Raw genomic sequence first — 26,859 nt, forward strand, 5'->3', positions numbered from 1 at the left:
CTGCCATGTGGTCTCTAAGTCTCAGCTGGAGATATAGCTGTCATGAGAAGTGATAAGTCTTTACATGACACGCATAGCTACAGAGAAATTTGAGGTCTGTAGTGAAACTGCAGATGCACAAGTGCAGGTGCTCACAATTGTAATAGCATTGTAAAGGGCCCAACAATACACAAGGGGGACAACTTTGAGGGAGGGATTAGCCAAATTTAAATAGGTTTGGTTTTTGCTTTTTATGGCAGTAGTAGTAGACCTATGATAACGGCATGTTTTTTTATTTTTTATTATTATTAATTTTTAGGTTTTGCCTTTATTTTAGCAGAAAAATCACACTGAGATTTAAAGTCCCTTTTACTACTCTGATCTTACAAGAGAGTCATGGATGTATTTACATGTTAGCTGTGTGTGTGTGTGTGTGGGGGGGGGGGGGCTTACCTGTCAACAGCAGGGTGGTACAGTGGCCTACTGTCCTGTGGGGACAGGTAGCTGTAGGCTGCCGATCCTCCCACTACTCTGATCTTAAACAGCACCCCAGCATTCTGCAGGGAGAGAAATTATTTTTAATACAGCTGTCTCTCTAAAAAGTGACTATCCCAATAAATACATAAATGTGTATGTAAACCATTCACAAGCATAAATACAAGAATAAATAAACCAAGATACTCATTTAGTTTTAATAAATTAATTAAAGAAAAAGTTAAAAGGACACCTTTGTAATGTCTTACAAAGCAATTCATTTTAATGTAGTTTTTTTTTCTTAAATATAAGAGTAGAATCCAATCGTGCATCCCACTATTTTCCATTTCCTTTCATCAAAAAAAATCTCATTCTGAATTGCAACATCAATACTTTTGTCTAGTGATTGATCTAACTGCATTCTGTGATCAAAGTAGCCTGTTCAACACCTTTTAGACCTTTTTATTTCTATGTACAACCTAATTTAAAAAAAAGTTTAACAAATCTAATGCAATAAAGTTAATGAAACTCTACCAGTGGCTAGAAAAGTCCAGCTTAAAGGACAGCACAGAGGCTCTGATCATGGCAGCACAAGAACAGGCCCTAAGCACCAGTTCCATAGAGACAGGAGTCTACCACAGCCAACAGGACCCAAGCCGCAGACTGTGCAAAGGTGCCCCAGAGACTATCCAGCACATAGTAGCAGCATAGTGAGTTGAAAGCTGGGACCATGTATACTGAGAGGTACAACCAAGTGGCTGGGATAGTGTACAGGAACTTCTGTGCCCCATATGGACTCGAAGTCCCCAAGTCCCGATGAGCGAACAAGAGGGCTAAGGTCCTGTGGGCCTTTGAGTTCTAGACAGCCAACCAGACACAGTGGTGGTTGACAAAGGAGCAGAAGACTGCAGTTGTGATAGATGTGGCAATCCCAGCAGACAACAACATCAGGAAGAAGGAGCACAAGAAAAGAGAAAAGTACCAGGGGCTGTAGGAACAACTGGAGCAGATGTGGAAGGTAAAGTCCAAAGTGGTTCCAGTGGTAATAGGAGCATTAGGCGCTATAACCCCAAAACGGGAAGCATGGCTCCAGCAGATTCCAGGCACAACATCAGAGCTCTACGTTCAGAAAAGTTAAGTCCTGGGAACAACTAAGCTACTGCATAGAACCCTCAAACTCCCACTCAGGCCTTTGGTAGAGGACAGGACCACCCCCCAGGGAAGGGGAGGGAGATTTTTTTTTTTTTTTTACACAAGTGAATCAGCGTTGTTGTGTCATAAGGCTAAGCAGAACTGACTTGAAGCGGTGTTGTCACTGTGGTTACCTGTAGTCTAATATAGAATGATTAGTCATGACAACTAATTAAGGAAACCAAAGTTTGAAATGTCTGAATATCTCAGTAGAACAAAAAAAGTATTTAAAAACCTAGCAATAAAGTGGTTTGCTTATTAAAATAAATAAATTGAAACTTTTAGCATTTGAATATCTCTTAAAATTAAGCGCTGCATAAAGACAAAATCTTTATTTGTCCCTGAACCCTGCGGAACCTATAGCACAGCTTTAAAACACACACACACACACACAAGTGTGTTTTGCTATCTTTGTGGGGAATTTCCATTGACTTCCATTCATTTCTACAGCCTAAACCTTACCTTTACCCTTTTCCTAACCCTAACCATCACATACCTAACCCTAACCCTAACCTAAACTCAATTCATACCTTAGCCCTAACTCTGACCCCTGACCCAAAAACAGGGTTTCCCCTTGTGGGGACAAGGTTCCAGTCCCCACAAGGAGCAATTGGTCCCCACAACGTAGTATATGTCAGGAAAATTGTCCCCACAAGGTATTATAAACACACGCACACACACACACACACACACACACACACACACACACACACACACACACACACACACACACACACACACACACACACACACTCATATTCATGTGTTGCAGTTAAATTATTATAGAGCTGAATTTTGAAATAGTTTTTATTTTTATTTATTTTTTAAGATTCGTCGTCAAGGACAGTTTCAGAATAGCTACAGCAATGCAAAAACACTGACTCGCTTGTGTGGAAATCCCAATTTTAAAAAGCACATACACCATTGCTTCCTTGGCAAATGGACATACTTAAAAAAAACAAACAAAACAAAAACAAAAAACTTTGTCCTTTTTCATAATTTCAATTAATTTTTGTTTTCCTTTTATTTTTATTTCTGTTAGCTGCGACATTGCACAGTTATTATAGTTACAGTTAACTATAATAACCCAGTCTTTCTGTCAGTCCTACCACTCAAATAGAGAAAATGCATTTGCAAATGGCTCACATTCTTTGTTGAAAAGGCAAGAGGATTCATTATAAGCTGGCTGGTAAGAGAGAATAGGAACTGCAGCCAAGCATAAAGAGAAATAAATTAGTTGGTTAATAGGAGCCTAGAGCAGTAATGAAAAAGGCATAGTCTCTCTTGTTGGTTATATGGGCTTGAGTGAGAATGCATTCAGACATCCTTGTCTGTCTATTAAACTATAATGACAGAGAGTGGACAAGACACTTCACACTAATAAGTAATCACACAGGACTGGCACAGTTTTGGAATGAACGTTGGGGTTAAGCATCCATAATCTGCCTCATGGAGACCTGCTGACTCTGGTAAGGATGACAGATGCTGGCATACTTTCCAAAAACCCGTGAAGACCAATTAAACAAACTGGGTGACATGACACAGCACTACAAGGAAATAAAAAGGTTTAAGAAACCTAAGATGAGGATAGGATGGGTGGAAGTTCAAGTGGCAGCTAAATAATTGTCAGTTTTTTCTCTTTTCTCGTGTTCAACTGAATATATGAAAGACCTTCACCACAGAAGAAGGCAGGAGTAAGAATAATGTAAAAGACAGAATGCCATGTATTTTAATTTAAGGGTCAACTTTAAGGAGTCAATAATAATGGTATGATCAAAATGTGACCATGAGGAGTTCAAGATTTCAAGAAAAAAAACAAACAAACTTCAAGCCAACAACCAATTTTGAGCTTAAACAGCTGAATTATAAAAATCCAGCAGAACTCAGAGTGATTTAGTATTAGGATAAAAGCCCTGCAAGAGTTATAAATCTTTTAAAAAGCTCTGGCAGCAAGTGATAACAAGCAGTCCCTTTTTTTTCAGAGAATTTTAATCATTTAAAAAAAGGCAGAATTCTGCACTGCCAGAGTTAAAGGGTAAAAGATAAATATGTATGTAATGTTTTAAACCTAATGTTCTAAAAAGACTTAATACAACGTTTTGACATAACAGGATTTCAGTATGCTGGATTCAAAGGCAAAATTAATTAAATTTTCTACATAACCTAACAGCAAAGGTTAATCATTTCTCATTTGTCTATTTACAGAATGGCAGAGATGTGAAAGAAGTAAAAAGGTTTTGACACACAAGTTGGTGTGCGTTTTCTTTTTTTGGACACACTGAGCTGTAGCTTGTTAAACAAACCTCTGGGTGGCACCAAAACACTGTTTAATGATAGAGCAAGTCCCAGACATGTGGCAATGGCAACGAAACAGTTCTATGCAGATTTTAGGTTCACATATTACACAGAAATTACAGTAAGATCACAAGTAAACCTCTTTAGCAGATCAAAGCTCTTTGTTGGCTGCTGGGTTCTTTTAAAATAAGAACAACAAAGCATCAGCAAAGCGCGATGGTCTTCTCCCTCAGGATAGAAGTGGTCTTTTTAGATTAAAATATGTAAAAAAAAAAAAATCTAATCCACCAAAAGACCTTGGTGGTTTATTTTTAAGAGGAATAAAGGGAAAATAAAGACAACAAGAGGATGACTTTGTATCTGGCCAAACAGGTTTTGAAGAATTAACTATGAAACTAAGATAGCAATCAGTAAATACCAGACTTATGTTTCTCCTCCTTTTCCTCTTTAGTTCTTGTCTGAAAAAACAAAGAGCTGCATGATGAAGTAGTGATGGTTCATGGCTTGACCATATATCACTTAAACTGTATACAGAAAATTAAATGTGGTTGAATTCCAGCTTTTATTGGGGATCACTATCAAAGTTTAAGTACATACTGAGTGGAAGTGAAAGTAGAGCTAAAATCCTACAGTATGTACAAGACTGGCCTTCAACAAAAACAACCAGGTCAGAATCACAGGACTTTGTGTTTAAATAAAATAAAAATCTTTTTTCTTATTTTCACTCATAGGTTTCCTCTACACTGTTAGAAATTTGTATTTCTGTTATTGAGGTTTGAGTGGACAGTGGAATAATTCAAATTATGCTAGGCACATTCTCACATGAAAGGCTTGCACTGGTGTTATGTGTGGGTCTATTTGTACACTAATAATTCACGTCAGCAGTAATGATACCCAGGGTACGTCAATTGAAGGTCACTAAATTTATTATTGAATCGGTGGGTAACTTTGCCAAAACAATGTCAGAATGTAAGACTGTAGTTTTCTCTGGATCCCTCACCAATCGGACCAGGAGCGACATGTTTAGCTGCATGTTCTCTTCAATTTGCTGTCTGTCTGAGCGGTGTCCAAAAAAACAATGTGGGCTTTATAAATAATTGGGAAACTTTCTGGTCTTGTTAGGAAAGATAGCATCATACAACTGTATGGAGCAGCCCTCATTTCTAGAAATCTGGTTAAATGTATTAATCCCCCAAAACGTGACTATCCAGGGATGAGACCAGGAAGCAGAGTTACAGTCCTACACGCCTTTCTGAAGCTGCTCTCCTCCTATCACCATAGATACTGTGTCTGTTCCCAAACAATCAAAAAACAAAACCAAAAGTCAGCGAAACACAATTTAGCCATAAAAATTCACAAAGAACAATATAGCATCCTCAACTGCACCAAAGAGTAAAACGGTTAAAAGTGGATTATTAAGCATTAGGTCGCTCTCTTATAAGTTCCTGTTAGTAAATGATTTAATATTTGATAAACATGCCCGTTTATGCTGCCTTACAGAGAACTGGTTACAACATGATAAATATGTTAGTTTAAATGAATCAACACCCCAGAGTAACATTAACTGTCAGAATCCTCGAAGTACAGGTCGAGGAGGAGGAGGAGCGGCAATCTTCCACTCCATGTTAAAGCAGTTTTATTTGTTATCTATCGCCAACTTGACACTTACTCAGAATTTCTGTCTGATTTCTCAGACTTTTTATCTGATTTAGTGCTCAGTTCAGATAAAATAATTATAGTGGGTGATTTTTAACATCCATGTTGATGCTGAAAGGATAACCTCAACCTTAAATACACTATATATATTGTTCTGACATATGGCATAGAAACTGACCAATTAAAATTATTCCCTAAAAACCCTGATCATTTCTTAATTACATTTAAATTTACAATAATGGATTACACAGTGAATGGCTGTCTCCATGTTTTTGGCCTTTGACAGGTTGGTAACCTGTCCATGGTTTCTCCCTTCTCTCGCCCTATGATAGTTGGGTTAAGCTCCAGCAACAGAAACATCCTGTGATGCTAAAAAGCTAATTCATGTATTTATTACTTCTAGGCTGGACATTTGTAATTGTCCTAAAAACTCCCTGAAAAGCCTTCAGTGATCCAGAATGCTGCAGCAAGAGTACTGAGAAACTAGAAAAAGAGAGCATAGTTTTTCCATATTGTCTACTCTTCAATGGCCCCCAGAATCAAATTTAAAATCCTGTTCCTCATATACAAGGTCTTGAATAACAGGCCCTATTTTCTCTTAAAGATCTCATAGTACCATATCACCCCAATAGAGCACTTTTCTCTCAGACTGCTGGCCTACTTCTGGTTTCTAGGGTATTTAGAAGTAGAATGGGAGGCAGAGCCTTCAACTTTCGGACCTCTCTTTGGTGAAACCACCTCCCAGTTTGGATTTGGGAGACAGACACCCTCTCTACTTTTAAGATTAAGCTTAAAACTTTCCTTTTTTTTTCTATAAAGCTTATAGTTAAGGTTGGATCATGTGACACTGAGCCCTCCCTTAGGTATGCCACAATAGGCCAAGGCTGCTGGGGGCTTTAAGTGCCAAACTTGCTATTAAGACAGCAAATAACAAACTGCTGCAGTCCTGTTCCACATCTTAGAAGCAGCCATTTCAAAGCCAACATGGTTGCAAGTACATTGCACACAGTCACAACATTTCTGGTCATGCCTCGGAGTCCAACCACTGTTTTCCCTCGTATGACTGTAGCAGTAAGTGAGGTTAATTTGTAATAAATAAAACAGGAACAACTGAAGACATTTTATTGTCTGTAGCCAATGTATGTATGTAACAACATATAAAGAATCAGAAATTAAATCCACCCAGCATGGTATAAAGGATCAATTTTGTACTCAACAGATTAATTATTAAACATTAATTCAATTCAGTTTAATGTATTTTTACTTACAGTACCAGTCAAAAGTTTGGACACACTCACCCATATGAATGGGTGAGTGTGTCCAAACTTTTGCTCTGGTACTGTATCTAGTGCCAAATCAGAATAACAGTCATTTCAATATGCTTTATTCTATAAGCTAAAGACCCTACATCATCAAAACAATGAAAGAAGCAACAGATGGGCAACTTTCTATTTGATTTCATTGTTTGTTTTACAATAGCTACAAATATGACTCAGACAGGTAACTGATCTCTCCTCTGCACTGCTATTTTAATTTGTTCTGTTAGAGGCCAGAGTATCCAGGAACACCTGAGCTGCAGGGCCAAGGACACAGAATAGAGTAGCTGACATGTTATTGGTTAGTGAGGGTGCATTACCTGAGCCTGAGATCCATTCAGCATCAGATAATAGAGCTTACTGAGGATGCTCTGATGCAGCTGGTCCCAGGAGATACCCCTGTCCTCAAGCATAAGAAATGGAGGCCCAAACCTGAGAGAGAAGAGGATAGTAGAGCAGAGCAGAGCAAAGAGGAGTGTTTAGATAGATAAATAAATAATTTATTTAGATAAATAAAAAATGATTACTATTTATAATTAAGTACAGTATGCTGGCAAGTAAATAAGTTTAGAAAACTTAATCTAATCTGAATTATATATATATATATATATATATATATATATATATATATATATATATATAAAGGAAAGACTGAGTGAGTGAAAAGCAGCTGTAGGCTTATTAGGAATGTGGCAGACTGTCAGGTGTCAAGTGCATCAAGTTGTTAGAGCCAGCTGCATTTTCTTGACATTTGGTCCGGGAACAAATAAAGCCTAGAAACCAGTTTGCATGCCAGCAATCCATCCATATCTTAGAATGGGTTATTTCACCCCTGTTAACACAAGGCTTACATTTGTTCCTCATACAGTCACAATAACGCACTAAGTTTTAAGTGCTTTTTGTGGGAGGTTGACATACACAGTACAAACACAACAACAAAATTCTTGCAATAACAAGGAAATACTGATGCAGTTGATTCAGCTGCTACAGAACACAACAGTATGGCAACAATACCAAGCTTCTAATGTTCTAGTGTCATACCGGAGAAAACTCATTTTTCCTCTGTTAACATTTCTTTGCTGCACAAAGCAAGCTCAGAGTAAAGAAATTATTTGGAGCCAAAGCCAACTTGAGATGCCTTAACCTGAACAACCTGAAACAGGTTCATTTTGATTGCTACTGCGCGCCACAGAATGATCTGAATGCTGAATGGGAGCAAATCTTTACTGTCTCAAAGGAGTGAAGCTATTGAAGCCGCAGGTTTGGACTGATTACACGCGTACTGTTAAGGCATCCACATGATTCTACTACAGCATTTTAACTAGGAAGTAATTAAATGTGTCTAGATATATTGCTTTTTCCAGATCATTTTGGGAATAGATGGCTACATAAAGAGACTCAGAAATCTACTGTAGCAGCACAGACGAGTCAGGTGGCATATGGACAGATGAGTCTTCAAATGTCAGACCCTGACATTATCAAGCCTTTCAATAACGTCTCTACATGGATTTGTGGAGCCATAAGATCAAGTCCCAAAGCGCAAATGATGACTGAAACTAGATCATAGAAGAGTAAAATAAATCTGCCTTGCCTTGTGTCAATAACAGGTTAGACTTATTGATCCCCTGTAGAGAGAGAATTATAAATTTATAGCACAAATAACAGTGATGGGAATGCTTCTGCACACAGTAAGCCCCATTTAATCTGCTTTTGCAAGAACTCATTTTAGTAAGATGGTAAGTAACTGCAAAATATTCATGCCTAAATCAATAAATCCTTGCTCAGTTCAAAGTAAATACCGCAAGAATCCAAAATTCTTTTGTCTTGTAAAAATCTAAGTCACTTCACTTCATATTTACCTTCCCAGGGACAATATTGTCAGGTAAATTTTTATCAAAACCCTTTCTTCTCTGATTTGTAATATTGTGCAGTAACTATGGCTTATCCCCAAACAAAAAACACATTTTACCTGTAAGTAACAAGCTTCCATCCAGCTCTCTCCACTGTTTGGTAAATCTTTTATGCTGTTGTAAGCGACATCAGACTGCAGTGCATTACAGATGCTAAGCAGTAAGTAACACATGGCAACAAATATACCCCCCCCCCCCCCCCCCCCCCCCCCCAAAAGGTAACAGAGTTTGATTTGACCACACTGTTCAGCTCGGTCTCTGATTTCAACACTGTTGAGCTGGATGGATGCTTTAACTGCACAAATCTAAAAACACCCTGCTGAGTCTGGGGAATTCACGTAACAGACATGCAGGTCAAAGTCAAACAGAAGTTAGATGCTGATGCTGAAATAACACAGGAGGACTAAAGGGGAACGGAATAAATGAAAAAATCTATTTAAGACAGCAGAGAAAAGCAAGAGAAGAGTCTGCTGTTGTGCATGATCAAAGTCTAAAACACAGTCTGACAAATGCAGGATAGTACGTCCTTAACAGGCATAACAGATATATAGGCTACCCTATATTTCTTTACATTTGGCTTTTCTGTGCCTAAAAATATCACTAGATGAAGCCCTAATGGTTAAACTGAGTTAAAGAGATGTAAACTATCAATAAAAAATTAAATCAGTAATAATGACAACTTGACAGTTCAGTGGTTTGCAGCTCACCTGACAGCCTGCTGGCCAGATCCTACTGTGTTGCAGATAAGGAGGAGGACCTTGGAGCTACCCTGGTTCAGGTACTCAGAGGAGAGGGTGCCAGATGGAGGTAACCTCTGACCATCCGGTCCAGCCGTGAAGGTGTAGGGGGAGGAAGGGAGGCTGTGGTGATATCCTGACCATAGCAGAGAAAGCAGGGAGAACTGTTTAATTAACAAAGGTAAAACCGAATTTTGCTGCCAACCATCATGAGCACCATTAGATTTGTTAGCCTGGTCTTGATAAAGAGAGCTGTTCACAAACACAAGAAAAATCTGAAACTGCTACATTGTCTGCATAACTGCAACAATCCAATCTGCCAGTCTTTCACTCCCTCTCACTTAGGTTGTGCCGCTGGATGATGAATCGTCAGCAACAGCCCACCAATCAAGGCTTTTCTTTTATTGTTTCTTAACTTACTATAATACATGGAATCTCTGTGTGTCTGTTTCTTTGAACAAGGGATGATAGGTTGGAGATGTCCAACCCTACCCCCAAATGATTAACAAGACCTCACAATACTTGGACTCCTCCTCTTAAAGCAGGAATTCATTCCTTATTTCTTGTGCATTGGACCCTTTTCTGGATGAGAACCATTGCTTTGGGCTTGGAGGTACCGACTCTCATCCGATGTGCATTGTAGATCATTACTTGATGTAGCTAACAAAACCACATCATTTACAAAAAGCAGAGATGTGATTCTTAGACCATGAAACCAGATACCCTTAACTCCTTGACCCAGAAATTCTATCCATAAACATTATGAGCAGAGTCAGGAGCAAAGGGCAGAGTACTGAGTATAAAGGCACTGCTGATATCATATTGTGAGCAAGATATGATTGGATCATATGATGGGTTACTCTGTCCTAGTAAAGCAAATTGTTATTTTTTGATTAAATGCCAAATTAGTTATTTACTTGTATTCCCGAACAGAAAAATGCGTTGAATGGTGGTGCTTGATTAATTTCTAACTTTTCAAAGAAGTCCATTGTGTTGGCTCAAATTTGGGTATTTGCCAATATCATAACAATATCATTTTTAGTTTTAAAGAAAGATTTTTCTTGTTTTTATGACAGGTGTAATAAATGTGTTACGAACAACATACAGTATCATTTTTTGTTTCTTGCATTTGTGAGTAGAAAATGTAAGAAAATGTAAGAAATGTTAGTTTGAGTAATAACATCAGTGAGATGCCAGGACACCAGCTTACTCCTGCAGTTTTAGAAAGAGAACAAAAAGGTAAGTAGTATTACTTTGAAAAACAAAGAGAAACTGTCACACATTGTTGTACATTGTGCTTTTCATTTTCTGGACAGAGTTAAAGTTCTGCTCAGTCTTAAATTCAGAAAGAACTGAAAAAAAAATGCTGACAGCTGATGATGGCACATGTTTTTCCAAGTAAAAATATGTTGTTTATCTTAAAAACTTATTCTATCAAGCTAGGAGGGAGGACGAGGGCTGTAAAAAAAAAACAGACAAACAAACAAAACAGTTTTTGCTTCTAAAATGAAAAACTGCTATGCAAACACTACCATCCAATGTGACATGTTTACACAGTCATTCCAAAATGATTTCAAAAAATGTCCAGTGTGGTAAAATTGCCTTTATTTACTACAAGCTGCTATAAAAAGAATTGCATCTCATATCACACACGCTCAACAAAAACATGTTGCTGTGATTAATGATGAGTAACAGTGGACGGGGACACAGAAGGCTCAACCTCATGACTCCCAGGAAACATAAACTTTGACACTATCAGAGGATTTAATTAAACTGTGCTTGTTTGATATCAACCATGCAATTAATCACTGCCATGTTTCAACTTCAACTTTCTCCACACACACACACACACACACACACACACACACACACACACACACACACACACACACACACACACACACACACACACACACACACACACACAAATGCAGTGTTGGCAAAAATACACACATTCATCACTTAGGTGTAAGTATAAACATTTGTTTTAAAGAATATTCTAGTAAAATCTGAAGTACTGATTCAACCTCTTTACTCAAGTAAAGCTGAAAACATTTCTGAAACGTACTCAAAGTATAAAAGTAAAAAAGTAGCTCTTTGAAGGACATTTCTAGCAGCTATTTTCGTGCAAAGCTACTGTAACTCAATCTCATGTCAGATTAACAGAATAATAAAATAATATTTGGGGTCCTGTCATCTCTTTCTTACACTAGACACTAAAGAACTGAGACCACAACTTATTGACATCTGCACCTTGAACATAATTCTGGATTGTTCTTGCCAACTTGAACCCCTAATTATAATGCAACAAATGATTTTTGCATCTTTCATTTCTACATCTTTCGTGTCAGTTGTGTGCATTGAGCACCAATAATGAAGTCACCAAAAGGACTGTCTTTTATATGTTATTGTTCCCTGCATTTAGGTTCAAACCAGTTTGAACCTAACAGTGATGCAAAATAATTAATAACTCCGCTCAAATCCATTAAACCTGAAGTAACAAGCCTGTTATTAAAATGTCAGGAGCAGAGATATTTGTGTTTAAATCTAGGGGGTAAAGGTAAAAAGTTGTCAGAAAAATAACTAAGTAAAATACAGATATGTGAAAATTCTAATTAAATAAATAATAATATAAAAAAATCTCTCCTGTGAAAGTGCTCACAAAGGCATACATGTAAGTATCAGTGTAAAAAGCAGTTTTAAAATCAGAAAGTAATATATCCTGTGTGGCGAGCAGTGTCATAACCCATATGTCCTCAGTGTACCGGGAGAACTATCTGCCAGACTGTCATTTTCACACCTTCATCTATCCCTTATTGAGATGGATAGAGCAGACCCACAAACAGAGGGAGGTGTCCACGGGGTAGAAAGAAGGGGGAGCGAGAGAGATGAGAGTGGCGAGGAAAGGAGAGAGTGTGAGAGTGAGAAGAGGAGTTCAGGCCAAAAGGGAAGAACAGTTCTTTGGAATTTGTAAAGAGTGATTTCCAAGTGGAGACTTCAGCTGGGAGAGACGCTCAACAAGTGGAGCATTGTATGCCTTCCCATGTATGTACTGATTGATTTTTGTTTTCTATAGGGTATTTTATGCTTTTAACTTATAGTGATAGTGGTAAGATAGAGAAAGACAGAGGAAATGTGGGGAAAGAGCAAGGGAATCAAAACCAGTACCTCTCTGCTTAAGGTGTTAGTGTGTGTGCAGTGTAAATCCTCACCACCACTCAGCTATCAGGTGGCCCCACATTAAACCATTTGTTGTTATTGCAACAATGTCATGGCTGCTGTAAAATTCTCCTTGTAATCTGCTATTTGTAATTAAAAGATAAACACTGAGACTGAAGTGTAAGCAACTGAACTGAGGGAAAAACAGACAGAGATACAAAAAGAGGATTACGAGGCAAAAGAAACAAAAAGAGAAACAGAAATTGCTCTTGGGATTGGAGGTGGTGTGTATGGCAACATTAATTAAACTACTCAGTCCCGCAGAACACTCAGTGCCTCCTCCGGCACTCACTCTCCTCTTCTCTCACTATGCTCTAGTTCTTCCCTTTTTTTCTTATCTTATACTCTCTCAGTGGTAACTCTATTTATCATTGCCTGTATCTATTTTTTTTCTTTCTTTTCCTAAAAACTCTCCATCATCTGAATGTTAGGGATGAATCAGCCCTCAGCTACATAGAGTGAGTCAGGTAATGAAGGTTAAAAAAAAAAAAAATGGAAAAAGTGGTAATTGCCACATCAGGAGATTATTGAGTCTTTAGATCTGTGAGATGGGTGAAGGAGAGATTTTTGTACCTGGGAGGACAAAGCAGTCTGTTATAAAGTAGGTTACAACTTTTTTTTTTTTTAGTATAAGCTTAACATAGCCTAACTGCAATTTGCTTTCATGTAGACGTGCAAGTTTTTTTTTTTCCCTTAAGGAAAAATCAAAAGAGCTCTCAGTTCCATGGTGAATAACAACTTTCACGTGGAAACTCTGGGGAATGCTAAATGTTGGTATCTGGCAACAGTGTTTCACTGTGGTCTGGTGCTGGTGAACAGAAATATCTTTAAGATGACTAAGATGGCATTTAAAAGTAAAACCCCGCAGTGTTGCCTCTAGTATCTATAGAGGAGGTGTGTCTGCATTCGCTAGAAAGGTGCCCTTGATGGTACCATTACTCCACAGAACTCAATTCACACATGAAAAGTTTAAGAGGACAGTCACTGCTGCTGCAGCAGAGGCAAAGGTCAAAAAGGAAACACTGCTGCTCATTACTGATGTGCAACAATAAAGCGACCACAGACTAAACAAAAGCCTCACCGGCACTCTGCCACATAGATAATGAGAAACGACATTCCTTCCAAGTGGTGCAGGGCCAGATAAGTGACACATGTCAGCACACTCCACATACCCAACCAAAAATATCCAGGTAAACCTGCTACCTTACAGTCTTGGACAAATCTGAAGTCTGGGTAGCAAACAGCCATCTGACCACACAATGGCTCAGAAGAGAGCAAAGCAGCTGAGCCTTATGCCAACAGCAAAATTACAGATTAGGCAAGCCGCACAGGAGGAACTGAACACACCTGATGCTGCCCTATTTTATCCTCTCTTCTCTATGTTCCTTCCCTTACAACTGCATCCAGTTAATCATCAGTCCACAGTTTCATATACAGCAGGGAGGCATAATTTTGTGTCAAGAGTGGCCACTGTGCAACCCCATTAAGAGAAAACAACACACAAGAGCAACAAAGCTGCAATTCTTCAAATTGCCCAAGGTATTTTGCACTTAGTTACATCATGTTTAAAAAATTCATCCAGCAAACTCTCAAGATACAATTCGACCACCTTTTAAGCAACTCTGTAAATGCACATGTTAAAATGTTAAGAGAGTAAGCAAGGTTTGATTATTTGGGCCAAACCCAGAAATTATTTTTAGGGAGCAAAAAACTCTGATGATATACTTGCATAAACAGTATTTTATGATATATATAATGTAGGGACACCCCTTTAAGCCACTTACGGCACATACTCCCCCTCTCTGTCTCTCTTTCCACCTTCCTGTCTACACTGTCCCAGCCAATTTCTTCCCAGTGTGTGCTCAGCTGTGATGCGTACTCTGCTACATGTGCTGTAAACAGTAAAGAGCACAGTATATTAAACTGTACAGTCGGAGCACAGTAGGAGATTATGTAATCAAATTTAGTGATTACATAATCTCCAAATTACCCGAAGTGTCTTTTTTTCTGCATTTGCTTCTGTTAAAAAACAAATATGGCCTTCATTAATTTCACCTCGCTAGTACCAGGTTGGACCTCCTTTTCCTTTCAGATCCATGATGTGAAACTCCAATTCCACTGAATCCCAAAGGTGCTCTATGGGATTGTCTATGGGGAGTCAGTGACTTCAATGTTATGTTCTAAGAAACCAGTTTTAGATGATTTGATCTTCGTGATATGGTGTATCCTGCTTGAAGCAGCCATCAGAGGATAATACACTGTGGTAATAAAGGGATGGATATGGTCAGCAACAATACTCAGGTAGGCTGTGGCACTTAAGTATGACAAGAAAATATCCCTCACTCTATTACACCCCCTACCAGTCTGAAATGTTGGTACAGTTCAGGGTGGATCCATACTTTCATGCTGTTTACACCAAATTGCGACCCTACCGTTTAAATGTCTCAGCGGAAATTGAGACTCATCAGACCAACCAACATTTTTGCTAATCGTCTGTTGTCCAATTTTGGTGAGCCAGTGTGAACTGTATGCCAGGAGTGCACTCAGTGTGGTATCCTGCTGCATTAGCTCATCTCCTTCAAGGTTGTACATATCGTGCAGAAACGCCCCTCTTCATACCTTGGTTGTAACAAGTGGTTATGTGAGTTACTGTTGCTTTCCCCATCAGCTTGAATCACTATGGCTGTTCTCCTCTGACATCTGGCATCTACAAGGCGTTTTCACCCTGAGAACTGCCACTCACTGAATATGTTTTCAAACCAAACCCAAGAGATGGCTATGTGTGTCTACATGCCTAAATGCAGATGTGAAGATGTGATGTGAAGCCTTATACCATGTGAAGAAGAATATATATGCCAAAATCAAAAAACAAAGCAGAGAGACAGAGAAAGCTCTTTTGCCAAACATCTATAAAAACACAATAGAAACAGAAAGACTCTTTTCTGCCCTGCTGACTGATTTACTTAAACATAATTAAGTTGTGTTCTGAGTTCACCATACAGTAGGTATTTTAACATGATGGTGGGTAGATGAAGCTTTCAAGCCAGCATTTATGCACTTTGTGTTCTTCTTAATAAGGTTGCTGAGATGAGTGTTGCTGTTATTTCCCAGATGAGTTAAGAACGCTTTCCAGAGGCAGTTGCGGTGATCAGAGAGCGACTGTAGATACATGAAATTTCTTTTTGCCTCCATTCTCTTGCGGTTACTTTAAATGATAAATCCTATTGGAGGGGCATGAGTTCCCCCATGAATCTTCCTGGAATATATTTGCTTTCCTGCGCTTAGTTTGCTTTAGGCAGCCTGTAACTGCCTTAATGGAACTGGAAGGAATATGTATTTGGCTGCATTTAATTTGCATGCATGATGTTTTTAGTCTCAGTTTGAGTCTATTTATATGTTCATTAGCACATACAGCTTACCTCTCCAAACATACAACAGTCTATCATATTATTATTACAGTTCATTATTTTAGTTATTCTTACATTTCCAATGAACCACTACTTAATTTAAAAGAAGACCCTTACATTTTAAAATCTGCACTTGTTTATTTTATAACCTCTTTCTGTCTTAACATTTTGATGGAGCATTTTTTCAACACAATTAAAAATTGTGAAAAAAAAAAAAAAAAAAAAAAATATATATATATATATATATATATATACTGATGTTGCCAGAGTTTCTATTTAATGTGCTGGCCACATAAATAAGAGCGGTGTGTGTAATCCAGGAGAATCTCTTTTTAATATAGCCCATCTGGCCATTCCTGGTGCACTTGCCACTGTGCACCTTGCTCAAACCTCAACTACTCTCTCCATTTTCCATCACTCTATTTATGTGCAAATTGCCCAGACTGTTGAGGCTGAAATGGGACGCTATTATGGCGCTTTAGACCTAATTGATTTTTCAGTGTTTCCTACTAAGAGACCTCCTGCTGCTGCAAAACCTCATTACTGTACTCTGGAACAGTTTTGATTCGATATACCCCAGAATGTTTATTGATAAAGTTGAAGAAATCCAGCCCAGCACACTAATACACACAACCGATTACAGCGACAAAAGAAATAAACCCTTCCCAAACTTCTATCTACCAAACATGGTTACTTTACTTGATGTTAAGATTTAAGTGCTCTCTCCTTTCTGTTTTGCTGTTACTGTACATGAAGGACTATTTATTATTCACATATTTATGATGATAGAAGAGAGCAAGCTTTTGGGCCTAGGTACCTTCATCACTGGCATCCTAATTACCTCTGTTTTCTCACAAAAAAGGATAAAATAATGATGGAAAAAATAATATTGGAAAAGGACAAGAAAAGAATCAGAGGCTAATGGAGTCTCTTTGTCAGAAGGAAGCTATGAATCTCATACTGCCAATGTCACCATAACTGGCATGTTTTTTCATCCGGAGTCACAGATAAACTGCTCAGCACCAACTGAGCTGGGTAAACCTAACTGGAAAGCAGCTGATCCTTCACTTTAGTCGAGGCTGAAATATCTCAACAAGTGTTAGAAGATTGCCTCAAAGTTTTGCATACGTATTCTCACAGAGCTTCCAGTATGGCTGCTCTGTTTACATTTTGTTCAGACCTAAAATAGAGCTGTGTTATAAAATGCAAACGGGTGCGTAGGTGTGGAGAAAAGCTGAAATCTCCTTATAGACCGCTTTAGAGTTATACATCCATGAGCTTTCTCCAGACGGTTCAACACACACACACACACACACAAACACACACGCTAACTGAAAGCTAAAAAGTGGAACTGCACTTCTAAAAATAAAACAAAAAATCAGAAGAATACATCTGTAAGAATACATGGGCACATATCCCCCAAAGCAGAAAATGGTCATCTATATTTGTAATTGCATGTCCAGAATCTGCTGTGTAGTGATTTGCCTTATTAAGAGTTTATTATTACACATCACTGTGTGCTGCGAAAGCACATTATGAGTCAATCTTTGCTTAATTTCCACCATGAAAAGACAGTTCCTGGAGTGTTTTTCTGAGATGCAGTATATGAATTTGCTATTTAAAAAATTATCCTACAAAGCTAAAATAAGAAAAATTCAGCTAAATTCAGTTTTATTATAATTTTCCATCCTATGGTTTTCACAACAAATGCAATAAGTGCATTTATGCCTGTGTCAATTTGTATATGTCAGTATTTTTGTAAAACATAAGCATTAACATAAGTTCTGCATAAATTTCAGCCAACTGAAACAAATTAGTCAAGAAAATTAGACATGAAATAAGCTTTTTGAGCCATTGCACTTGTGGTTTCATGTTTAATAACCTTGGTAATAAAGTCTATATTCTGTGACAATTATTGTTGGTGTACAAATACAATTTTAACACAAATGATTTGAGATAATTAGCTGCTGTTACATGTTTCACTTATCACTTCTGTAAATCAAAGATTAAATATGAAGGGATGGGATATTCTTGTGGTGTCTATTTCATCATGAACACGTGCATTAGTAAGGCAGGCACATTCTTACTGACAGCATAAGATAAGAGAAGACAAGCAAACCTGTTCTCAAATTCTGATCATCTACCACAACTCAGTCTCCATCCATCCATCCATCCATCCATCCATACATCCATCTTCTGCCTATCCTCAGGGGTTGCAGGAGGGCTGGAGCCTATCCCAGCTGACATACCAATTCCCTAAAACCACTGTTTTTCTGCTCCTATCACAGCCTGGTGAAACCTGATCCTAATCAAAGCAACTGATAAAAGTGAAATTCATACATAAAAACTGCCAAACAAATTCACATTTCTTAAAAAGAAGCAAATCTCAGACCTCCTGAGGAGGCTGTCATGTGAGTAAGCTATTCATTGCATTCAGTCCTAAAGGCTTTCTATACAGTCATCTGTCTGGATCTCAGTTGGCTTCACATTCCCACACAAACTGCAAAACAAACTACATGATAGACAGCAGCAATACCAGAGCTCTGCTCAAAATAATGAAAAAATAAATACATAAATAACATGGCTTGTGTGAAAAGATTCTAGATATTACACTCCATTCCATTCATACCTACCCCTGCTATTTCATTTGAGTTTGATTTTGCCTTCAAAAACTTGTGGTTGAAAAGCCACATGGCACCTGCTGAGAAACTTTGCTACCTTGACCCCCCCCCCCGTCCTCCTTTCTTTCAGTGGCAAGTGTCCATACATATCTGACTATGTATGGACACTTGCCACTGAAACAGTATTGATGATGATGATGAAATGTGTGAAATCTCAACATAAGAAAAAAACATGTAAGCTTAACTTTTTTATTAAGTTGTAACACTGTTTATTGATTTGCTTTGTAGCAAAATCCTTCAAATGTCCATAAAAATAATTTGTTTCAGAGTGAAAACTTTATGCTTTATGGTTAGCGTTAAGGCAACAACTATCGTAATTGGTCAGAGCTAAGTTTAGTATCTGGAAAATAACTAAATGTCCTCAGAAAGGATGGAAATGTGTGTATGTTTTTGCTGACGAACACTAGTGTTTCTGTGCAACTGTGAGTGAAAACACACTGTACATCTGCACCCTCCTCCAGTATTGTGACATTGTTTTCACTGTGAAGTGACAATACAAAGGCCTCCTGCTGAGAAAGTGAAGAGTCTTAATTTTTTATGAGCACTTTGAGCACTGAAATAAATTATTGATGTCATTCTTTTTCAGGAGTAACAAAATCCCCCCCATAAAGGCTTTGTTGTGTTATCTAGATGCAGTTCTGGTAAACTAAATAAGTTGTGGGGTCAGTGGCAGATGCTGGCTTTATGTCTGTGGCTATCTTTTTTACAGTGAGGTGCCACAACTAAGGAGGCCACCTTTGGCTGTACCAGTGATGTGAGGATGCATCTTTGGAAAGATGTTCTGAAGAAGCTGAAAAAAAAGGTTTATTTCAGGGTTTGTGCGTATGTGACACATAGGGGTTGTAGATCCCAAGGCTTCTAGCTTCTGAGATCTAAGATGTGTTGACACAGAAACTGCAGCCCTGAACTTTTCGACATACATCATTCAACAGAGGCGCATCTGAAAATGCAAATGCCCAGTGCTGTCAGATATTAACTGCTCTTTAACCTGCCAGCTCCTTAATACAAAGTCCCTGTGATGCCAGATTGCATCAATGGGTGAGAAGCACAACTAATATTCCTGTGTGTTCACTGCTAATGAGTGGGTGTCCTGTGTGGTGCCTCCTACATGCTCTGTCCAGGCAGCTCCCACACCTAAACCCCACAGAGTATTTACATTAGTAAGGATGCATCTAAAGCTAACTATTTCCCACAACTGTGGGAAACATCCTAAACTAATTCTCCTAAAAATTTATCAGAAAATGGCTTTAGAAATCAACTGATAAAATGTGCACATGGGAAAATACTTTCTGGATTTTTTAACTTTTCCACCACTTCTGTATATAAGTAAACTAGTAGGAAGCAATACAAGACATTTCTTGTCACCTTCACATAAGACGTGCTTAAGATGTTTCTTGTGTGGATGAAAAGAGTTTTAAGAGGTGAGTAATTATCCAAGGCTGACAAAGCCTTATACCTGCAATTCTTTTACGAGAAGACAGAGACAGCTTTTATGTTTCAGCCTCCCTCGAAAGAAAAACAAGCAAGAATGGGTGAGACAAGAGTGAAATTGTTCTTGCCAGGCTCTGTGACACTCAGCATTGTAAGTACAATAATTTCATTTGTAGATGTTCATTCAGATAAGACAATACTGAAAGTTGCTATTTGAATTATGCTGCCATTCAGACATGACATTTAATTTCATTTGTTTAGGTGCTATCATGCATGCAAGAGTGAAAGGAGAAATACAAAATGCACTGCAGACAGCGGCCCTCTCCTCAACAAAGTAAAGTTTCTGCTTTTGAAAAACACAGTGGTTAATGAAACATGAGGACTCTGTGGAAATGATAAATGGTTACAAGTGTAAGTGCGAATTAGTGTGAATAAAAGTTAATCAAGAGGGCCGAGGGAGGCTGACAAAAAGAAAATTGGAAATGAGGAAAAAAGATAAATTGCCAAATGAGTGTGGGAAGTCAGTGTCTGCAGTGTCTTTGATGGACAGTCTGTTGCCATGGTTACCTGAGTGTTGCGCGGAGCCTCCACAACTAGCGAGTGAAGGAGCCTGGAAGGCGTAGACAACATCGCTATCAGCAATTGCAGTTAGGTCGTCATCATCTGAGAAGGAACGCTGGAAACCTGTGGAATACAGCTCTACAAGGACGACCTAGAGAGACAGAGAGAAACAGAGATAGATTATAAATGTTTGTTTCTACACATGTGCCTCATGTGATGCTTTCACAGCTGATTTCTTTCTGCTTCCTGCAAGCCAAAATCCCCCACAAGCTTAAAAGAATGGATCAGAACTGAAAATGAAAACACACATACACACACACACACACACACACACACACACACACACTGAACACCACTGTTGATTCTTTAAATATACAGCATATTATACACAAAATCAGAGATCAAGCTTTGCAGCTGCAATATTAGGACAAACCATGAAGATATGAAGCTACAAACATCTATATATTTAGTTGTAAAATTATTACTATGTCATCAGAGATATGCATTTCCTAAATTCATGTTTAAGAGCTTCAGTAACAGTCAAACAAAAACTTAACAGCAAGGAGAATCCTACAATTCAGACCACTGCCTGTTTTGTGGCTTTAATAATGAAATAAAAACTGGATACCTTTGCCACCATCAGAACTCTAAGGTTTTCTCTTTCATGGTGCTTGTATCTAACTATGCATGCTCCTGACAGAATGAAATGATGATGATGAAGTGCGTGAAATCTAAACATAATACTCAATAAAATATGCACATTTCGCTTTTTAATTTAGTCATTACACTGGTAATGATATCCAATCAAAGTCCTATTATTTCAATGATCAGACAGTTGATAGATGAATAACCACCTTTCACGTATGGATGTGCAATATTTAACTGGAAAGCAGTTCATGGAAATAATTAGAAAATATCAAAATTACTCCCATAATGTACAATAATCATCTTGGTGTGGATGTCTGTGTATTTTTTTCCCTATGTTTGTCCAAGGTGGTATGTGTGCAGTGGTTAGCACTGTTGCCACACAGCAAGAAGGTCCTGGGTTTGAATCAAAGCTGGGGCTTTCTGTGTGTGTGTGTGTGTGTGTGCCTGGGTTCTCTCCAGGTACTCCAGCTTCTTCCCACAGTCCAAAGACATGCACTGGTTGGGTTAATTGGTGATTCTAATAACAGACAAGCTACTGTAGCACAAATGGTTGAAAAAGTTAATGCTGGTTCTGAAAAAATGTGTCATAATACACAGTGCATTGCAGTTTGTTGTGTATGGGGCTGCACAGCTGCAGACCAGTCAGGGTGCCCATGCTGACTCCTGTCACACGATGTTCATCGATGTGATCATCAGAACTGGACCACAGAGCAATGGAAGAAGGTGGCCTGTTTTCATGAATGACGTTTTCTTTTACAATTTTTTGTGAAGAATCAACAAGTGGGACACAATCGTGAAGTGGAATGAAATTTATTGGATGTGTCAAACTTTTTTAACAAATAAAAAACTGAAAAGTGGGGCGTGCAATATTATTCGGTCCCTTTACTTTCAGTGCAGCAAACTCACTCCAGAAGTTCAGTGAGGATCTCTGAATGATCCAATGTTGTCCCAAATGACTGATGATGATAAATAGAATCCACCTGTGTGTAATCAAGTCTTCGTATAAATGCACCTGCTCTGTGATAGTCTCAGGGTTCTGTTCAAAGCGCAGAGAGCATCATGAAGACCAAGGAACACACCAGGCAGGTCTGAGATACTGTTGTGGAGAAGTTCAAAGCCGGATTTGGATACAAAAAGATTTCCCAAGCTTTAAACATCTCAAGGAGCAGCAAGCAATCATATTGAAATGGAAGGAGTATCAGACCACTGCAAATCTACCAAGACCCGGCCATCCCTCTAAACTTTCATCTCAAACAAGGAGAAGACTGATCAGAGATGCAGCCAAGAGGCCCATGATGAACTGCAGAGATCTACAGCTGAGGTGGGAGAGTCTGTCCATAGGACAACAATCAGTCGTACACTGCACAAATCTGGCCTTTATGGAAGAGTGGCAGGAAGAAAGCCATTTCTCAAAGATATCCATAAAAAGTCTTGTTTAAAGTTTGCCACAAGCCACCTGGGAGACACACCAAACATGTGGAAGAAGGTGCTCTGGTCAGATGAAACCAAAATCGAACTGTTTGGCCACAATGCAAAACGATATGTTTGGCGTAAAAGCAACACAGCTAATCACCCTGAACACACCATCCCCACTGTCAAACATGGTGGTGGCAGCATCATGGTTTGGGCCTGCTTTTCATCAGCAGGGACAGGGAAGATGGTCAAAATTGATGGGAAGATGGATGGGGCCAAATACAGGACCATTCTGGAAGAAAACCTGTTGGGAGTCTGCAAGAGACCTGAGACTGGGACGGAGATTTATCTTCCAACAAGACAATGATCCAAAACACAAAGCCAAATCTACAATGGAATGGTTCACAAATAAACGTATCCAGGTGTTGGAATGGCCAAGTCAAAGTCCAGACCTGAATCCAATCGAGAATCTGTGGAAAGAGCTGAAGACTGCTGTTCACAAACGCTCTCCATCCAACCTCACTGAGCTCGAGCTGTTTTGCAAGGAAGAATGGGCAAAAATTTGTCTCTCGATGTGCAAAACTGATAGAGACATACCCCAAGCGACTTGCAGCTGTAATTGCAGCAAAAGGTGGCGCTACAAAGTATTAACGCAAGGGGGCCGAATAATATTACAGGCCCCACTTTTCAGTTTTTTATTTGTTAAAAAAGTTTGACACATCCAATAAATTTCATTCCATTTTACGATTGTGTCCCACTTGTTGATTCTTCACGAAAAATTAAAATTTTATATCTTTATGTTTGAAGCCTGAAATGTGGCAAAAGGTTGAAAAGTTCAAGGGGGCCGAATACTTTCGCAAGGCACTGTATGTGTGCATCGCTTACCTAGATAACACCGGGCACCTGGATGCACTATGAAAAGAAGGCAAGCCAGCAGAGGCAGTGTTCTTTGGGCAATGTTCTGCTGGGAAACGTTGGGTCCTGCCACCCATGTGGACCACCTATCTAAGCATTGTTGCAGACCATGTACACCCTTTCCTAGAAATGGTATTCCGTGATAGCTGTGGCCTCTTTCATCAGGATCATGCACAATACTACAAAGCAAAAATGGTTCAGAAATGGAACATAACAATGAGTTTGAGGTGTTGGCTTGGCCTCCAGATTCCCCAGATCTCAGCCCAATAGAGGACTTAAAGGACATGTTGCTAACATCTTGGTGCCAGATACCACAGCACACCTTCAAGGGTTCAGTGGAGTCCATGCCTCGATGAGTCAGGGCTACTTTGGCAGTAAAATGGGGACCAACACAATATTAGGCAGGTGGTTATAATGTTATGCCTGATTGGTGTATATACTACAGTGGACGGGATAGGTTTTCTAGGCGGATTCAGATTATAAGTAACAGGAGACACTTGTAACCAATATTTTAGATGACAGACTGCGACTCTGAACCGGAAAAGCAGATATGGTGTATATCTGATGTACAATTCAGTCATCAGCCCTTCTCTTTTGACAGTGAAAAACATAGATTTTTAATGAAGCAAAATCTTAACTCTGTGAAGTGTGTCTGTGAACTGATATTGGCCTTTTCATCCCTAAAGGCTGCTGGAGTACTATCAAGAACTAGTGGGCGTTTTGCTGCCCTCCAGCATCAAGGGCTAGCAAAGACTGTCATTACTGTTCAGTGTGCCAGAATGAGGTGAAGAAGACACCCTCAAAAATGGACTAAGCTGAAGCCATAAAATGAAATTTATACTTCATCAAAAGCTTTTACTTTTTAGTTTTACAAGAAAAAAGACTAAGGATAAGGGCTAAGTAGTTGACTTGATTTTCTTAACCATCCCACTGCTATTTAAGATGAGTGCATCTGATTCACTTTCTTGTCAGACTGTCTCACACAAAGTAAATGAGAGACTCGCTACTGTTAGCCCAAAAAATACAAACAGTACTTTCTTGTTTAACTCATAAATAATAATGGTATTTTATTTATTTTATTTTTGGAAAGGAAATTTTAGAAAAGGCCTCTTTTTGCCTTCTTTCCCATGTCTGTCCTACACTGTCTATTTTCTCATGATGTCTAAGGGAAGATTCACAATTATCAACATTTTCCAAAGTTTACGACAGCGGGGAGGGGGTAACACCCAGCACACGCTTTTCAAATAGTTAGAAAATGTTGGTCGTCTGTGTAATTTGAGCGCTGCCGTTTGACCGCCAATGGCCGAGGCATCCACACCACTGCACTATTGGTGGTCTGCAGCGATATGGCCTCCAATCAGTTCAAAGGCCTCATTGAATTCTCTAAAATAGGCCATCATCGATTCACAAAAAGACTCTACTGACGATATTAGACAGGAACAAGCTGCGAGTGCAGTGCAACAGGTGTGGAAAGCAGTCAAAGCCACCAGAGATAAATTCAACAAGAAGTGGAAGCATTGTTTCAAAACTGGAAATCCTACGCAGTAAACTGCAGAAAACGATGATGGATTTTATTCAGAAGGTTTGTACATTAATTCTTCATGTTCCTGGTGTGTTTTAATCTATGCTGGCCTGTAAGTGATAATGTGATCTATATTTGTGCGTAATCTGGTGATTGACTTTTGTGTAAGAAAACTTGCTGTCAGCTGTCTCAAAAATCGCTAGAAGTTGCTTAAGTAAGAATCAAGGTCGGGGGGGTTCTGTCCCCCTCGGTGCCAAAGAGAGGTCCGGGTGATGCCGCAGCGCACCAATGGAAGCAGTACAAGCGCTGTATGTACACAAAACACAGCGACAGCGGTGTTTTCAGGATTCTGGTATTGTGTCAAAAAGGGATTTTCTATTTTTGTAGAATGTTTTATCTTTGCTCATATCGGTAAATATACTGCAGTGCACAGTATTTATGAAGGGCTTATATATAAAATGAAGAAATCACTTCCTCTTACCCTCATTAATAAAGAATATATTGTAGCATCTGTTAAGACGTTGAAGAAGATGGCGAGAGATGCTGCCCTTTTATTAACAATTAAATGGTTGCTGTGGGCCGCAACCATGGCAAAAACAACAGCAAAACAGGACTCCAGCTAGCGTGCACACACACACACATTCAAGTACCAACAAAACAGTGGGAAATCACAGAACATCTGCACAGAACGGCATCTAACTTTAACAGAATCACTACAATATGAAAGTCACAGCTTCGGCTTTCATCATTCATAAGAAATGATGTTTGAGTTATGCTTGACAGATTATAGGTCCACAAGTCATTTACAACAATATAAATACCAGCAATAATTTTTTTGGGCAAATACCAGAAATCACTTTTTGGCACAAGACCAGCTATTCAGATGACAAATCGCAATCTGTTTGTATATTTTCTGTAAGTTGTTTTATGTACATATGATACTGTTGTTTTTATGTTTGAAATGGAAACACGTGGTGACATTTTTTACAAAGGAAGTTGTAGTTACCTGCAGGCTGTTTTCAGCCATATACGCCATGTTACATGCACATTCTACAGGATACTTACTACCATATATGGTAAGGAAAAAGCCAAGAATGTTGTTTATTACATGCTGTAAACTGCGTTTGGTGTAACCCACGTGATCTTATTGTGAAAGTCCGAATAAAAGCGCTGCACAGGAAGCGGTCCTTCAGGACAGATAACTTCCGCTCAGCCGCGAGCTGAGTTCAAGGAACGGATCTCTCCTCCTTGTGCAAGTTCAAAAAGAGTTGTGTGTTTGTTCTCTGAGTTATTAAAATGATCTGAACCTATCAGAATGGATGGATGGATTTTTAGTGCAACAATACAATGTTTTTATAGATAGGAAAGACTGTATTTGATACCAAGATTTACAGAATTTTTCAACACCAGGATGTGTTTTTTACAGAACCCCGCAAGGGACATGGGAGAAAAAAAAAATGGGGGAAAAAGAGAGAGATGTACACACACACACACACACACACAC

General features: G+C 38.8%; 1 protein-coding gene across 1 annotated transcript in view; it reads right to left on the reverse strand.

Moving 5' to 3' along the window:
• The window catches only part of usp43a (ubiquitin specific peptidase 43a), a 137,328-nt gene that overhangs the window by 38,914 nt on the left and 71,555 nt on the right, over positions 1-26,859 (reverse strand). The window contains exons 6-9 of the mRNA XM_030733230.1: positions 20,864-21,008; positions 9,529-9,694; positions 7,232-7,343; positions 433-536 (exon numbers count right to left, since the gene is read on the reverse strand). Of these exons, the coding sequence (XP_030589090.1) occupies positions 433-536; positions 7,232-7,343; positions 9,529-9,694; positions 20,864-21,008 (527 nt within the window). The remainder of the gene's footprint in view (positions 1-432; positions 537-7,231; positions 7,344-9,528; positions 9,695-20,863; positions 21,009-26,859) is intronic.

Source organism: Archocentrus centrarchus, chromosome 1 (assembly GCF_007364275.1).
Source record: "Archocentrus centrarchus isolate MPI-CPG fArcCen1 chromosome 1, fArcCen1, whole genome shotgun sequence".
Taxonomy (NCBI): domain Eukaryota; kingdom Metazoa; phylum Chordata; class Actinopteri; order Cichliformes; family Cichlidae; genus Archocentrus; species Archocentrus centrarchus.